Source organism: Nematolebias whitei, chromosome 18, assembly GCF_014905685.2.
Source record: "Nematolebias whitei isolate Nwh7 chromosome 18, NemWhi1, whole genome shotgun sequence".
NCBI classification, from domain to species: Eukaryota; Metazoa; Chordata; class Actinopteri; order Cyprinodontiformes; family Rivulidae; genus Nematolebias; species Nematolebias whitei.
Window position 1 is genome coordinate 18,410,387 of NC_056515.1, and position 17,711 is coordinate 18,428,097.

The 17,711-nt window shown below is 41.9% G+C and overlaps 1 protein-coding gene across 1 annotated transcript; it reads left to right on the forward strand.

Moving 5' to 3' along the window:
* The first annotated feature begins 3,829 nt into the window (after positions 1-3,829).
* lmnb1 (lamin B1) lies at positions 3,830-16,996 on the forward strand. Its single transcript, XM_037692230.1, has 11 exons — positions 3,830-4,307; positions 9,860-10,016; positions 10,128-10,253; positions 10,541-10,711; positions 11,916-12,041; positions 12,839-13,059; positions 13,139-13,367; positions 13,443-13,547; positions 13,750-13,869; positions 13,995-14,093; positions 16,811-16,996. Exons 1-11 carry the CDS (start codon positions 3,952-3,954, stop codon positions 16,850-16,852), a joined length of 1,752 nt encoding a protein of 583 aa, XP_037548158.1. The 5' UTR covers positions 3,830-3,951; the 3' UTR covers positions 16,853-16,996.
* The last annotated feature ends 715 nt before the right edge of the window (positions 16,997-17,711 follow it).

Consider the following 17,711-nt stretch of genomic DNA (forward strand, 5'->3'; position numbering starts at 1 on the left):
ATGAAGTGTTTGTTGTGACTGGCAAACATTTGTGCATATAAAGTGTGGGGCTTGACTCTAAAACTATCTTATAAAAACAATCAATATTGTATATCTGGCAACACTGATGTCTGGCTTTCAACAAGATGAGCATGCTGTCTCTAGCATGAAAACAATTACATCCAAAATGATATATACAAGAAAGTTGTTTTGGACCAAAGAAAAGGTTAGGCTGCTATGGTGTAGACATATGACAGCCGACTTGGGACCAGAAAGTCGCGGTTCCACTCCCAGCCATTCTCACATGTCGTGGTGTCTCTGAACAAGACACCTAATCCCTAATTGCTCTATGGGCGCATACCTGCCCACTGCAGAGAACTAATTTCGCCATTGGGAACATACAATGATGACAATCTCAGACTTCCCTTCCTACATGTTGAAAAAGGGGAGCAGCACAAACAGCACTCTGCTATCCACCATTGTCACTTGTTACTCTATTCATGCAAGCACAGAAAAAAACATTGACTGCAGTGGTGTGTAGTGTGCATACATAATTTCATACCTCTATGGAGGGTCTCCAAAAAATAAAATGTACAGTATAACAACATGCATCAACACCTTATTTGAGTGGGAGGAGGGAGGAGTTGGGTCTTCCTGTTAATTATTTATATATGTATATGTGTATATATACATATATAATTTGTTTTTTTCTTCCTTAAACCCTCGTTCTCCGTTTGACATTTGGGGGGGGTGCATGGGTGGCGTGCTGGGGCCTCTCCGGGCCTGTGGTGTGGAGCTGTAGGGATGCCTGATCATTGGTGCGCTGGGCCGGCCTTCCTCAGCTGCTGCTCCCTGCTGCTCTGGCCCCCGGCCTGAGGCCGACTTGCGGTCGCTGTCGGGTGGGTGGGGTGCATGGACAGACCAACAGAGGCTCTGTCGGGCTGTCTTTATGTGCCTGTTTATGTCTCGGGTTGGGTTTCTGGTGGTCCCCTCTCTTGGATCAATTTTGCCCCCCCCCCCCCCCCCCCCCCCATTTTGTGTGTCGTGCTCCCTTCCGGTGGTGGGCCCCCCTGCTGCCGGTGCATTGGCGGCTCTCAGCAGCTGGGGCTGGGTGGTGGGGTGTGTGCGGGCCCTCCCTGGTGGCTGCCTGCCGGAGTCTGGGTGCCCTGGCTCTGTCAGGCCTCTGTTGGGGGGTGGTATGACCTTGGGACTCAGGGCTCAGTGTCCATGGCCGGATCTACTCTGGAGAGGCGGGTTGCTGGCGGGGCCTGTGGACTCGTCACTGCAGCCTCCTGGGGTTTCTGCATTGTGGTTGCTGTGATCATCCGGGGCTTTCCTTTGCTTCTCTCTCTGGGGGGTGCGGGTGTCCCTGTTGGTGGACTCCTGGAGTTCTGGGCTTGGGGACTGCTGTGTGTCAGTGGCTCCGGTCTTCTCTGTGTTACCATCGTATCCTGTGGGGACAGGTCTGTGGGTCCCCACATCCACTATTGAACATTTTTATGGAGAAACTTTATAGTGACAGCATGCTCACACAGGTGTTTAGATTCAGGTGTTTATCAGATACACACTCAGTTGGGTTGTGGTGGCCACTAACTATATCTTGTATTACCATGTACTGTATAAAATACTTTCTAATGATGTTATAAGTATCATTATATAAGTTGTTTGTTGTTGTTGTTTCTCAGTTTTGTCTTGTTTTTGGGTTTTCTTTCCTCAGGTCTACAGTCAGACTTCAATGATGTTGATCTGTGTTCTCTTTATACCTCTCTTTCTCTCTCTCTCTCCTCTATTCCTATCTCCTTCTTTACCTTTTAACACTTCTCTCACTTTTCTGCTTTGTTATCTTCTTTGTTTTCCGTCCCCGTGTCCATTAAATCTGAAACAAACCCAAAACAAATATAAAAAAAAAAAAATTAATTTATATATCAAGTGAAGCATTAAGGCCAGCCATAATGCTCTGCTTGTGAAAGTAAATCTGTTGGGCATCACTTTGACACTCAGACAATAATTCTAAGTGTCACAATGCCAGACAGGAGAGGGGGGTGGGGGGGGATGAAGGTTAATTTTGAGTGTAGTACCTTTTTGACCACTGTATGACAGTATAAGACTGTTTGAACTGAAGGATGGATAGTGAGGGAGCGAGCAGCATGTATTTTTAAGAAAAATGGGAGGGAGGCCCCTTGATTTGACATGGGCTGTCTCTCTTTCCTTTTTTCATTTCTCAAAATGGTGGACGCTCTGTGTGGTTTGAGCTCTTTAGCATAGCATTTTTCCACACAAAGCTTTTCATAAAATAATCAGTAAACAAGTTCCCAGCTTCTTTTTGCAGAGAAAAACAACTTTTTACACGAAGACACGGGTTTCAACTGTGAATTTTGGAGCTTTGACAAGACGGAGGTTTTTTCCTGAGGTCGACCTGTTAGCTTAGCTTGTAGCTTAGCTTCTCAGCTTAGGTGCTTTTAATGATCCAAAAATGTGATTTTTGACGGTTAAAGTAGATTTTCAATTCAATTCTGTTTATTTATATAGCGCCAAATCACAACAAAGTTGTCTCAGGGCACTTTACAGGAACATTCACATACATAAAAGCCAATTAGTAAAGATCTCTAAGGAATCCAGCAGACAAGTTGAATCTTGGCTTCGTTGCAGTCTCCCATCCTGAGCAAGCACAGTGGCAACAGTGGAAAGAAAAAACTCCCTTTTTAAAAGAAAGAAACCTCCTGCAGAACCAGGCTCAGGACAAGCAGCCATCTGCTTTGACCGGCTGGTTTGAGACGACAGGAAGGAGAGACAGACGAGCACAGAATGGTAGGTCCAGGTATAGGCCTGAGTTATAGAGGACTGAGAAATACTGGCTCAAAGTGTGGAGGGTGGAGAAGTGCAGGACCAAAAAGTGAAGAAGTGTGGAAGATGAGTTTGGGCCTGAGATGTGGTGTAAACACTAAAAAAACAATTTATTTTCTTGAAAATTATCATTTTTTGTTTGTTTCCTCTGTTCATTGTGTCACTAATTTTCTTTCTTTACTCTGTAACATACTTGTACCAAATTACAATAGAATATGCCAGATTTTGAGCGCTCTGAGTCACCAGGGCTTTTCACAAAGGACAGATTATGTCTTTTTAAATATTAAGGCTAAAAGAGCTCTCTTTCCTTGTCAGATCAGATGTGATTTTTACAAACAAACATAAAAATGTTAACACTTTTAAACAAAACAAACTAAAAAAAAAAAACCTGTACATTTTTTCACTTCTGAAAACTGAGCTGTTTTAGTTGTAGTTAAATTTTAAACGCTACTGCAACGCAGAATAGAGCTGTTTCATCTTGTTTTTAAATATAATTTTTGAAAGGAGTTACACGTTTGCAAAGTTATAAAAACGATCCATTTCATTATTATTATTATTATTGTTATTATTATTGTACATCAGCTGGACACAATGGAATGAATCATTTTCAGCCGTTATTGAAAATTTAAGGCATCGTTTGTTATAAGTACCCGGATGCTCCGACAAAACAAAAAGAAACAGACATCAACAATAGATAATCTACAATATGTACATAATACTATAATGTAATGTATTTATTGTTGCAATATAATTTACCGTAATATAATATATTGTGTTTTACTTTGCTGTAATCTAAATGTTTATGTAACAACTGTGTAAGAAAACTCATTCCTCCTGCTCTTGAATGTTCCGGCATACGCTGGTATTGTTTTCCAACGTACCCAAAAGTCAAAATTGAAAGGACGCACGCGTCGAGCTCTCCTATTGGTTAGTGACGCACAACGTCACATTTTCAATAAGCCGCCATATTAGGAAGCCAAACCCCTCTTTCATTCGGTTAAGAAAAGACAGGATTCACTCCCAGGACTGGTGTCTAAAGTACGGGCTGCTGCGGAGCGCTGGAACCAGTCGACACACCTTACAAACATCTTTGTTTGTTCGCGCGGTCTGTTTAGCCTCTCTTCAACAATGGCGTCTGTGGCTGCAACTCCAACCGGCCAGAGAGGCACGTGCGGCAGCAGCACTCCGCTGAGCCCGACCAGGATCACCAGACTGCAGGAGAAGCAGCAGCTCAGGGACCTCAACGACCGCCTGGCCGTTTACATCGATAAAGTCCGAAGTTTGGAGTCTGAGAACCAAGTGCTGCATCTGCAAATCAGCGAGAAGGAAGAGGTTCGGAGTCGCGAGCTGAGCGGAGTGAAGGCGCTGTACGAGACGGAGCTAGCCGACGCCAGGAGGTCTCTGGACGACTCGTCCAAGGAGCGGGCCTGGCTGCAGATCGAGCTGGGCAAGATCAAGTCCGAGCACGAGCTGCTTCAGCAAAAGTAAGACCTTGTTCAGCTTTAATCACCAGTGCACGGACACTAGAACACTGCGCAGCTTAGCCTGGCTAAGTCTTTGATTTTCGAGCCATCACGTCTGGTCTGAGCCGGGCGCGTCATCCGGGCTCGGCCCAGACTGGAACGGCTCGGGTTTGACTTGTATTCACTCCCCCAGGCTTTCAGGCGGGAAAATGCAACGATTCTCATTTAAACCGGTTGTTTTTCTCTTACATCATCACGCTGCGGTGTAATTATGTTCTTATCCGAGTAATAAAAGTGCATTTGCACAAACTGCCGGAAGCTATATTTTATATTAAAACGTCTCAGTCTAATAATAAAACAATCCATTTAAAAGAACTGTGGCTTCCTGTCCTGTATGGAGAACCATCTGCAGATTCTCTTCTGAAATAAAATGCACCCCAGTGACTACAACACGTTATAAACACGTGTGTTTCTTGGTGTTGTGGTCGTCTCTGGGTAGTGTAGTTTGTACTCGGTGATGTGCAGGACGCCTGTGGAGGCAGGTGTGCAGCTGCTGTGTCAGACAGAGGAAGTATTATGTGCTCATTAACTTTGGCAGCTGAAGCCATGTGTCAGTGACATGCTGTGTGGTTTGCCTGCTTTGGATTGTGGGTTGAAACACACACGCAACCCTTTTTCAATGTTACCCACTGCCTAAAGGCGAAGGTGGATGATAAAGTTTTTGCATCTATTCCACCAAAATGTCATGAACTGCTGGAGGAATTGTAATAAACCATTGGGAAAGTAGTCGAAGGTACCACTAAAGTCATTATGATTTTAAATGGCTCACACAGCCAGTTTACTTAAAAAAAAAAATACACACACAAGGTTTTAGCTTGGTCAATTTGAAAGAGATTGATTTTAATTTTATGTGGTGGTAGCTGAAAGTCATCCCTAACACACATTCTGAGCGCTGAAAGATTGCGCAAGATTTGTTTACCAGGGATTATTCAGAGTCGACTCTGTTCACAAAATGTCTCATGAACCGCTGCATGGATTTTTATGACATTTCTAATAAATAAATATTGTATATATTCATATTAGGGCTGGACGATATGGCCAAAACTTTTATCACAATATATTTCTCCATTTCAGTTGATAACGATATAATTCTGATATCGATATAAACGATATAAAAGCCTCAGAAAAACTGTACATATAAATGAATGTTCACCTTTTTATTTGTATTTATAGGGGTGTACCGATCACTGATTTCTTAAAAAGTCTGACCTGCCGATTTTTGTTTGATAAGCGACACAAGGTCACACTGCACCTTCAATTTTCCAGTATTATTTATTGAAATACTTTTGAACAATAACCTAGAAACAAGACAAACTTGTTTTAACTGGCCATGAGGTAGAGCTCTGAAATATAAACGAAGTTCAGACAATTGTTGTTAAAACTTAAAAAATCTGTTTCTCGTGCAAGTATCGTCCGATTTCCCAAAATTAAGGAAATCGGCGCACCCCTAGTGTTTAGCCTTGAAAGAATTTTGAAATCGCCATCAAATAAACATAAAACTCTGCCAATATTAATAGTTTCAACTTTAAACAACAACGTAACCCATGTAGCAGACGTGTGTGTTTGCTGCATGGATTTCTCTGTTGATACAGCTGGGGGGTTGTTGTTTCAGGGACACGTTGTCTCAAACTTTACTGAGCTTCATCTTGTCACTCAACATGTTCTATCGAGTGAAAACGTGGAACAAGTTAATGTTCCCACTGCTAGTTGGAGCGACTCTCCGTCACATTTTGCAGCACAAACCTGCAGTTTATCGGATCTTAGAAAGCCGAACCACTTCCACACCTCCGAATGAGTTGTTCCTCTCTAATCAGTGATGTCATCTTCTTTCTCTTTGCTTGTGAAAGTTTGTTCAGTCACATTCTGACTGTCGTGGGCGCTCCTTTTCAAGAGAAAACTTAACACATGTTGGATTAGCCTAGCCTGCTACCACTAGCACCTTCTGGACTCGAGCTCTGCGTAACATCTACGTCACCGCGCACTTGCGTAGTTGTGTCACACCTTTTTCTGTCCGGGTTGAAACTGAAGCGGCTGCTTCAACCCAAACAGAAAAAATAAATGCGTCGGTGAAATGCTGTAATCCTATCGAAATATCAAAAATGTGCTTAAAACTCATATCACCGTTATTGAATAAAAGTATATCGTGATATATATCGATATCGAATTATTGTCCAGCCCTAATTCATATCCAGCTGATTAAATGTGGCCAACCTAATTCAGGATGGAGCCTTAGCCTACTGGCCTTACGAATAATAAAATAACTTTTTATTCAGTCAGACTCGCATACTGTATTTTGTGCTAAAATTGGGTGATTGTATCAGAGTCATTCCCAACGTGTACTCACTGTGAACATCTTGATGTAAAACTGTTGGACTCAACCCTGCTTGTAAACAAACCACCTCACAAACTACTTTCAGAAAGTAGTTAATAAATGTTCATCTGTACCTAACCTGATTAACTGATCTGATTCACTATGTCGTACACCACAGAAATGGTTATAACTCGGCTGATTTTAGATATTGAGCCATTGATGTGGTAGTTGAGACATATTCCTGAAAGCAACATCTCGTTCATTATTTCGTAAGCGTAGACGATCTTCATGCTAGGCATTTAATTTATTTCTTTACTTTAACCACCGCTGCTACAAGAACCCCTCACATTGCTCAACTGTTGGTTGGACTGAGCGTTATGACCTAAAACTAATATATTGATATCTACAGCTCGGTGTCGAGCCTGCCGTAGGCTGTTCATTATACGAGTGGACAAACTAAACTCTGTGTCCACATCATTCACTGAAGCACAGAGCACTGTCCCGGGTCCAACGCTTCATTCAGCTTAACACCAGTTCAACAATCAGTATTCAACAATGACGTTTTATTTAACACGTTTGTTCTCTAAATTACCACTCATACAGTTTATTGTAGTGGCCAAAGGCTTTTTATAGTGTCAGAAATATAGTTGTAAGGCTCTAGATTTTTAAAAATTATTGTTATGCCTATAAGTTGTAGTGAGAAACAATTTAAAGCATAAAAAAACTTTATTAGCAAACGCATCAAATTTAAGCAAAGTTAATATTTAGAGTTGGCAACTTTTCTTGTGGTAAGTTCAAGTTCAGGGCCAAATCCTGACTGATCCATTTTTTATTGTTGGACTTCTCACACTTCCTTGGTTTCTGGTTATCCTCCAGCTTTAGAGACTTGACCACAGGTTCTCAAAGAGGTTAAGATTTGGGGGGTTCTGACCTGGGGTCCAAAGCTTCGGTGTTGCATTTGTTGAGCTACTTTGTTTTATCCTCCATCATGCTGGAAAATACACGGATTACATTATCTTGAATGTCCTGAAGCCTTCTTTACCACAATGAGCCTCATGTGAAGTTCTTGATTATGTCAAGACAGCTGCATTTTGAGCAGCAACTGTCCTGCATGCAAATCTCTTCTATGGAGCCAACCACCGCTAACACAAGATCTAAAGCACGTGTTTCTCTTGATGGGTGATTTCAGCTGGGCTCTTAACCAGCGTCACTGGATATGATGTGATTAACAAACACAACAGCTCTCTGTGCTCCACCCCACGTATCAAAACAGGCATGGGTTATCCTGTCACTACAGTGACATCATATCTCAAATAAATGTTGAGATAAGTGCAATCTTCTCTGAAGGAACACATTTGTTCACCTACATGGAAAAGTGTTCAGGTATTTAATTTACCAGTTGTTTAAGAGTATATGAGGAGCTTGTAGAACAGAGCTATAGATCTTGAGTAAAATACCCATTAAATCATGAATAAACTTAGTTTTCTGGGTAACTTTATTTGTGTGTTCTTTTACAACCTAAACCATTATTAGAAGGTCACCCAGTTACTGCTGTGATCTTGTTTTAAATCTGAAGAGGTTGTCTTATGGTAAATGGACTGTACTTGTGTAGCACCTTTCTATCTAATCAAGATACTCGAAGCTCTTTACAATCTGTGCCCTCATTTACCTCCACACACACACATCACTCTACTATGGTAGATCTCTACAAAGCTAATCTGATTGTGTAGAGACTAATCAGTGCTTCAGATCATACACTGACTGGACACACGTCGGAAGCAATGAAGGGTTCAGAGTCTTGCCCAGGGACACTTCAGCATGTGACTGCTGGTGGAATCGAACTCCCAGCTCTCCCATTAGAGGAATACTGCTCTAACCACTCAGCCACAGCTGATATACGGTTGTCTTTAGGCATGTCGGGTATTAGCTGTGTGTCGGCTCAGGTATGTTCATGTTGAAGTGTTCCTGTGAAGTGAGAACTCGTAGAATCAGTGTTTGTTTCTGTCATCGGATGTTTCTCAGTAAAATGTGAAAACTAGACGAACTGCATTCCTCTCATAGTTCTCTCACTCCAGCAGATGGCTCACCCACCCATGGTAATCCCTGGACCCGGAGTGAGAAAATCATTCTGCTCAGCTGCAGCTAATCTAAGAAATCACTTTAATCCCAAACCCAGTTAGTTCTGATGGGGCTTTTTTCTGTTTGTCTATTTAAATAAATATATGCTGAAAGCAAAGTAGTTCTTAGAGCAGTGCTTCCCAAACATTTTCTTTACTTTGTACTAGAAGATCAGCCGTTCATGTACCCAGTGACTTCTCCTCTTCAGCCTCCATCTTTCATACGTAAAGACGTCAGGATGTTTGTAGCAGCTGGTTACTGTGTGCTGTTGTTACTGAGACGAGGAGCGGAGTCTGAGCTTGAATCAAGACGCTGAACAGAAAAATAGGACCTGAACGTCTGCGCTTGGTTGGTCCGAGTACACTTCAATAATCCTAAACCTTTAGTTTTTCTTCTCCTGGAGAGTTTTTTCTTTTGTGTGTGTGTGTATAGAGGAAATGTAAAAGAACAACACTGTGGATCCTCCTAATAAATGTTAAAAATTGATTTCGTAAAGACTCAAAGCTTTTGAATTGCTTTAACCAACTTGTGGCTCCCAGTTTAATATTGCTCTAACTCTGTACTCCAGTTTGCACGTTGGATAATCTCCTGCATCCTCCCCTTGTTGGTCTCATAAATCACAATCTCTTGTAAATTGTAGCTCAGGGTGTAACAAGTGTTTGATATGTTTAAAAAATGTCGTCCAGACTTGTTTACTACTTATTATTTTCAACATGTGCAAACCATACTGACAACCTGTGAGGTTTCAGAGCCCCCCAGCAGAGGAGGTTCTGTGCAGCCAACCTTCCCAAAGTGTCAGTCAGCTGAGTGTAGTGGCAACAGTGACGTCACATACCTGCACCCAAACCATGTGGGCTTTCTCGGCTGTAGTCATCAGTAGTTTGTCTTGTGATCCAGCAGAGGGCGCTCTGGTTTGTTTAAATTAATGACCTCTTGGTTTTTTTTTAGTAACTGAAGCTAGAAATATCTTGACACAAAAAGAATGGAAGTGTTTTAATTTTATTTGATCGTAACAGTTTGGTTTTACTTGAGAATAAGTAAAAGGTGCAACCTCTATTTACTGTGATTTATTTTTCCTTACCAGCTACAACAAGAAGGATGCTGACGCAGCAGCAGCTCAGGCCCGACTGAAGGACTTGGAGGCTCAGCTGAACTCCAAAGAGGCCATGTTGGCTACAGCGCTGTCTGAGAAGAGGGGTCTGGAAGCAATGCTCGCTGAACTGCAAGAACAACTTCAGGATGTAAAAAGACAAAAACAGATGCTCTCGATTAAATGTCCACTTCTTTGCAAACAGATTTTCTGTTTAACTATAATTTTCACGTTCCTAAGTTGTTTCTGTCTTTGGTGTTAGTTGGATACAGGTCTTGCTCAGGCCAAGAAGCAGCTCGCAGATGAGATGCTTCTGCGTATTGACCTTGAGAACCGTTGTCAGAGTCAGATGGAGGAAATGGACTTCAGAAAGAGCATGCATGCAGAGGTGAGGATATGACTTCTCAAGTCAGCGTCAACAAACTAAAAAGGTCTGGTGGAAGTCGTAGTGTCAGTGAGATTTTTAGCCATTTCAACTATTTTATAAATTTTCCCTAGAGCCTGAAAAGTAAGGAATTATCAAAGTTGTTCAGATTATTAATGAGAGGTTAAAACCGTTTTTAGCTTCTGCTTTGTATTCTCCAGCAAAAACAATAAAGTTGCAACAAAACAAAGTGAGTTGCTAAAGTCACAAACTTTAAACACCGAGCAATAACCAACCGCGCTGTTCTGCAGGAAGTGAAGGAGGCCCGGCAGCGGTACGAAACCCGGCTGGTGGAGGTGGACTCTGGACGGAAGGAGGAGTATGAATATAAACTGACACAAGCGCTGGTTGACATGAGGACTCAGAATGAGGAGCAGATCAAGATCTACAAGGACAACCTGGAGTCCACCTATAAAGCCAAAGTATGACTGACACACACGCATGTTGAAATGACCCATGTGACCCAAATTACTTTTCTTTCTATTTTTTTAAACGTGAATGGGATCCATTTTTTTATTTGACTTTTAATTAAAATCAGTTTTTATTTTTTATTTTTTTTACAAGCGGCCAACGTGATTTCAAGCTCTGCAGGCCTATAAACGCTCTTTCACTGCCAGATTACAGTCAGCTAAAATATTAGTTTCTATTTCTTTAGCTGCAACCAGAGCTAAAAATGAACCACCAGTTGTTTTCAGTTCCTCTTCAAAAACCCAATATAACTAAATTTAGGTCCAACAACTATCTCTGCACCTTTGTTTTAGTGGTACTGTATGCAGTTCTTACATCCTTTAGAGTGATGAGTAAATGTCAAAGTTTTATTTTGTACAAATATTGAGACTTTAGTGTTGGGGTCCGCGTTAGCTTGTTGGTCCGTGTCTCGGTCTTGTGATCCTGAGAATGAGAGTTCAAGTCCAGGTTGTGGCAGAAAAAGCTCCTGGTGTGAAACGGTGACCAAATCTTTGGTGCGAACTCACTCGCTGTTGCAACCTCTGCAGAGGGAAACAGAAAAACATCGACTTGTGTGTTCCTCTGCTGTTATCCAACATGTCTCATGGCATGAGCAAAGTGTTACATGTGTCTAAAAGGACAAATGTTCACTTTGTTCTACTAAACTATGGGCTCCCATTAAGTTGCTGTTGAAGGTGTTCTGGGTTTCCAGTCGTATTTGTTGTGAAAAAGCTTTGAAGACCTGATGAGAGTAATGTTGGCATCAAACACAGGCTCGAGCTGTTAATCAGAAATGTGCTGACTCAGTTTCACACAAATGATGTGATGATGCTAGATGGTCAACAAAATGCAAGTCTTGACATTATTAAACAGACTGTTGTGTGATTGGTTGACGGAGGCCTGCAACTTCAAGATGGATGTTGCATTTTGACATTTTAACGTTCTGTTTATTTTTATTAATGTATTAAACGTGTACATTTAAAAAAATGACCAGTTTTATTAACGTTTACCTACAATTACGCAGGTTCACACCCATCTGAAGTAAAACTACAAGTTGCAGTTGTAAGAACGGACAAGACTTTACTAACTTCCTGCTCATCAGGAAGTGGCTTGCACATCTCAGTTCCTCTTTTGGAGCTGTGAGGAGTATGACGCTGACTTTTCATCTGTTGTCCCCAGCTGGAAGACTTGCATCATCTATCTGAGATGAACGGAGCTTCAGCCAGCATGGCCCGAGAGGATCTGAGAGAGTCTGCCCTGAGGATTGAGAGCCTCTCCGCCCAGCTGACAGGACTACAGAAGGAGGTTGAGTCTCATCCCATCTACCAAGTTTCTGTTTATTTTGAGGATGTGTTTTTAGGTGGCAGTGTTCACAAAAACCTGCACTTGTGAAGACTTTCCTGTCTGGGTCAAATGATCTTTCTTGTGGCTTCTGATAATATCATGACTCTGTAAAAATTCTGGTTTAGTATAGCTCAAATGTCATATTTTCTTATACTATATATGTTTTTTATACTCGTACAAAAGTGCAATCCACAATATACAGGTTAATTTTATATAAAAAAATGTTTTACTGTAGTATTCATAATTGTATAAACAATTTGATGAGGGTGTAGATGATGATGCATTTTTTGCTCCTTTTTAACTAACATCTTTAAAATCATATATTTATTTTAGCTTTCCCTGAAACGGCCAGATTGGCCTTTTTGCAACCATTAAATTTAAATGAATGGCTTGCACTGCTCACAGTTCTGGTGTAGAGTTGCAAAGACGAGCTCCTTTGGTTGTTCACACAAAGCAGGCAAACTGGCTGCACCCTGCAAACGTGTGCTTTCACACATGAAACCAGCAGAGACGGCAGCACTGCTGCAGTGTAGCATTGTACTTGTTCACTCCCCGTTTGATGCATACTCACCAACTCAGCTCTGTGACTACCTCAGTCGCTGGTGACAGTACACCAGTAGACAGACCTCAGACCAGGCTTGAAAGTGTGTGAAAGAGACTGTAGTTTTTCAGGCCAGTCAGAAATGTCCTCTTGGGCTTGTCCTGTACCTGTTGTGTCAAATTGCTTCTGAGATCCTGATCTTCATGTGTACTTTCAGACTCGTGGATGGCGAGATCGTATCGCAGAGCTCGAGGCAGCTTTGGTGCATGAGAAAGACATGAGCCGCAAACTTCTGGCAGACAAAGACCGTGAGGTGTCAGAGGTTCGAGCCAAGATGCAGCAGCAGCTGAGTGAGTACGAGCAGCTGCTGGATGTGAAGCTGGCCTTGGACATGGAGATCAATGCTTACCGCAAACTCCTGGAAGGAGAGGAAGAAAGGTAACGAACCACAGATGACATCAATCAGGCCATCTGAAATGCAGGTCATTGAAAGCTAACTGGTCCTTCCCTCCCCCAGACTGAAGCTGTCTCCGAGTCCTTCGTCTCGTGTCACCGTGTCTCGAGCCTCGTCCAGCAGTCGCAGCGTTCGCACCACTCACGGAAAGAGGAAGCGCATCGACGTAGAGGAGCAGGAAGCCAGCAGCTCGGTGTCCATCGCCCACTCTGCCTCAGCCACAGGATCCGTCTGCGTTAATGAGATCGACACCGACGGCAAGTTCATCTGCCTTGACAACACTGGAGATGAAGTAAGCACCTGGACTTCAGCTTCTACACGTTTCAAGTTGCAGGATTTTTAAGACTCTGTGCAAACTTTGTGTCAGGACCAGGCCATGGTGGGGTACGAGATGGTGAAGACCATTGGAGGTGCTGCAGCCACCTATAAGTTTACACCCAAGTTTGTCCTGAAAGCTGGGCAGAAAGTCACGGTACGAGCTTGTCTTCTAACATCCTGATCTCTGGGTGTCTCTTCGGAGCTCAGGAGTTCAAAATGAAAATAATTTTGGAAAAACTCATGCAAGAGCTTTAATTTGTGCTCGTTTACGCTTTAATTATTTCCAGAATTAAGTTTTTGTCAGTGTGATGATGTGTTGTGTGGGGGGACTGCAGCTCTGTGTTTACTGCGTGCAGATTTGGGCATCTGATGCTGGTGTGAGCTCCAAACCTCCCACAGATCTGGTGTGGAAGAGCCAGTCGTCCTGGGGGTCGGGGGAAGACGTCTGTGTGGTTCTGATGAACCCACAGGGAGAAGTGAGTGTTGAGTACACGGTCACTTGTCATCACTCTCCTCCTCCACTTCTCTTCCACCAGTCGTTTATGGCTCAAACCTTGATTTGGATGTAAAGCAGCACTTTTTTTATTTTTAATTTCTACAGGAAGTGGCCAAAAGGATCACCACGTATAAGACGACAGTAGAGCAGGTAGAGGAAGATGATGAAGTCGAGGTCGTTGAGGAAGAGCTGTTCCAACAGCAGGTGAGTTTTTTTGTCTTAGATCCTGAGCAGATTTGGTTTTTTTAAATCTGTAAATAGAAAATGTGACGAACTTGTTTGGTGCAGGAGAATTGGCACTTGGCTAAATATCTTATAAATACACAATCAAAGGGTTTTCTTAATCGGTGTAACTAATATTTAAATACCACTTTTTATAAGCACAAGCACGAGTTCGTCACAGAAGTAAACCAGCTTCAGTGGACAGTCCACGCTGCTGCGTTCAGTGTCTTAACAAAATGACTGCAGATTTCTATATTTGTTTCAAGGTGTTGATGTTTTAGTTGTTTGCATCATTTATGTGTTCAGTGTGTTAAGAGCTAAAATGAACATCAGGACACTCCTCTTCAACAAATTGGATCGAGCTGACATGAAGCTCCTCATCTAACAGTTCATGTTATCCAGTTTACGTTGAGTGTACTCCGTATTCTGTCTGTGTCGTTCTTGAACGGTTCAATTTAGATTTTTAGTAATGTCTAAAATACCTCTTAAATTCAGTAAAATGTATATTCTCTCTGTCGTTTATTATATTATCACGAAATCAGAACTGTTCAAAGTTAGATTTAGTAGATCTTAGCTTTACAAAATGTAAAAACCAAACTAAAAACTGGTGAATCCCGTATTATTAAGCCTTAAATGTTCCTGTATCCTAAGAACCAGTTACTGTTGTTTCCCGTGTGTAAGTCGCTCTGGATTGCATCAGTCAAAATAAAAAGCATCATGAAGAGGAAAACTCATACGGACCCTTTCCAAAAAATTAGAATATCATGGAAAAGTTGTTGAACTTTTTGAATGGACTTATGGATGTTAATATTTAATAGATGATAGATTCAGGGCCCACAATTTAAACGATTTCAAGTATTTATTTGTTTATTTTTACATAATTTGGGCTTCCAGCTCATGAAACCCATGAAAACAGGATAATAATAAAAAAAAATTAGAACAGTGTCAAGAAATGAGCCCAAATGTTGCAGGGCATGAATGTTTTAAACTGAGTGTGACACTAACTCAAAGTACCTGCACAGGTTTCCTCAGGTGTCGTTAAATCGCTTCAGTTTGGTTCAATTGTCTCAGTTTGGTTCAATATGGTGAAGACTGCAGACATAACTGACCAGAAGACCATCATTGATGCCCTCCATAGGATGGGTAAGACACAAAAGTTCATAGCTAAGGAGGCTGGCTGTTCACAGAGTGCTGTGTCCAAACACATAAATGGAAAGTCTAGTGGAAGGGCAAAATGTGGCAGGAGTAGATGCACCTGCAAAAGAGATGACCGTGGACATCAGCGGATTATCAAACAGAGAAGATCCAGAATCTGGCAGAGATCCAGAAAAAGTGGAACGAGGCGGGAGTCACTGCTTCAAAAACCACCACATTCAGACACATCCAGGAGATGGAGTACAACTGTTGGGTTCCTCGGTCCTCTTTTCCGATCAAAGTAAAGTGTCTTTCATTCGAAAATCAAGGTCCAAGGGTTTGGAGGAAGAAGCGTGAGGAACAGAACCCATACTGGTTAAGGTCCAGTGTGAAATATCCAGTCAGTCATAATTTGGGGTGCAATATCTGGTGCAGGTGTTGGTAAACTCTGCTTTCTTAAATCCAAGGTCACCACAACAGTCTACCAGAATGTTTTAGAGGACTTCATGATTCCTTCTGCTGAGGATCTGTATGGAGATGCAGAGTTCATCTTCCAGCAGGACCTGGCCCCTGCCCATGCTGCCAGAAGCACCAAAACCTGGTTTGATGCCACAGAGCTTGACTGACCAGCCAACTCACTGGACCTAAACCCCATTGAGAATCTATGGGGTCTTCTCAAGAGGAACATGAGCGACACCAGACCCAACAACAAAGAAGAGCTGACAGCATCAAGGAAATCTGGGCTTCCATAACTCCCAGTCAATGCCACGTCACATGGAGGCAGTGATTAAGACAAAGGGATTTCCAACCAAGTGTTGAAGATTGATGTATCGTTTTGAAAGTACCATATTTTGATTGATTTGTTGTCATCCTAATTTATTTCTTTTTTCCTGTAAAAACTGAGAAGTGTGGGCTGATGTCTCCACAGTATTCTAATTTGTTGAAATCCTGTTTTTGTGGGTTTCATGAGCTGAAAGCTCAAATTATGTAAAAATAAACAAATACTTGAAATAATTTAAATTGTGGTCTCTGAATCTATCGTCTATTAAAGATCAACTTTTTGAATGGAATTATGGAAGATACAACTTTTCCATGATATTCTAATTTTTTGGAAAGGGTCTGTATAAGTCGCTTCGACATACAAGTCACTTTTTTTTTTTTTTTATGCGTCACCGTTGAACCGTTGCGTTTAATGGTCTAAACGGCTTCATTTCTTCTGGGCGGCACCATCCATCCATCGCAGCCGGAGCTGCTAGCTCTCCAGCGTTCTTCCCACCTGCACCAGCTGAGTGAAGCGAGCGGCACGGGACGGCTCGCTATTGCAGTTCTTAGAAATTCAAAACATCAGTCAAAAAATGTGTTGTACATTTTTTTTTTCCATATTCATAAGTTGCAGGATTGACAAATCTGCAAAAAACTGCAACTTATACACCTGCGTCTTCAACCATGACCTGTCTTCAAACCACACACCGCAGCGTTCATCATGCAGATGGGAAGATTTAAGCCTGCAGCTGTTTATTTATTTATTCTATAAATTTAAGACCTTATGCCTCTTTGCTTCTCAGGGAGGCCCTCATGCTGCCAAGAGAAACTGCTCCATCATGTGATCCACTCCACCTGAACACCACCTCCTCTGAGCCCAGCCACTCTGCTGCCAACTATAATAGTACTATTTTTCTATCTTTTTTTAGTGTGTTTCAGCTATAAAACATGGTTTTATCTGTTTTCATTTGTCCAAATATTCATACACTGCGTTTTGTATTTCTTTCTCCACGTGAAAAACCAAAATAACGTAGTTTATTGTTTCAAGTTTGACTTGAGATCAAGCGGCTCAACTCAAGAACGAGATGTTACTTCAGAGAAGGAAAGTGTCATTTTTAACGTGGGTTTTAAGATGTTTGTTTTTCTTGTGAGTGATTCTGTTTCAAGTCTTTAAAGTGAAGAGAAGCTGCAGGTTGAGACTAGTTAGTCTGAGCTAGTTTACTGTTTTCTTGGCTGAAGTCGTCCCACGGGGAGAAATGATGAAAGGACTAGCGTTTTCAGCAGCTCGTCCAGCAGGGTGAAGCTCGAATGGACAGCCTGAATTCAGCAGCTTCAATCCTTCAGTGGTAGTTATTTAGTAGTTTAGGACAAACAGAAATGAGCTGATAGTGTTTGAGGAAATCAGAACCAACTTGTTCAAGTTGTCTAAAAGGAGTGAAGTTAAGGTGGAGTCTGCTGGTGGTGCTGTCAGACATCTGAGACACTACAGAAATGGACCTAAAGCATCGGTCTATGCAGGATATGTCTATTTTTATTTTTGCAAACTGGAAATGTTTGTCAAATTTCCATCACACAGCGCAGGAGTGTCTTTACTTTGCAAAGCAAAACGCCATTAGCTGAAGTGTTGATTGTATTAACTTTTGATATTTGAAGTGTTTCATGTACCTTTGCATTGTGTTGTTTTATGCATGCTGTAGTTGTAAT

Bases quoted from the DNA above. Each gene is read 5' to 3' on its own strand.
- lmnb1 (XM_037692230.1), top strand. From the start codon at position 3,952: ATGGCGTCTGTGGCTGCAACTCCAACCGGCCAGAGAGGCACGTGCGGC. The intron at 4,308-9,859 runs GTAAGACCTTGT...TTTCCTTACCAG, and splicing joins CACGAGCTGCTTCAGCAAAA to CTACAACAAGAAGGATGCTG. The intron at 10,017-10,127 runs GTAAAAAGACAA...CTTTGGTGTTAG, and splicing joins TGCAAGAACAACTTCAGGAT to TTGGATACAGGTCTTGCTCA.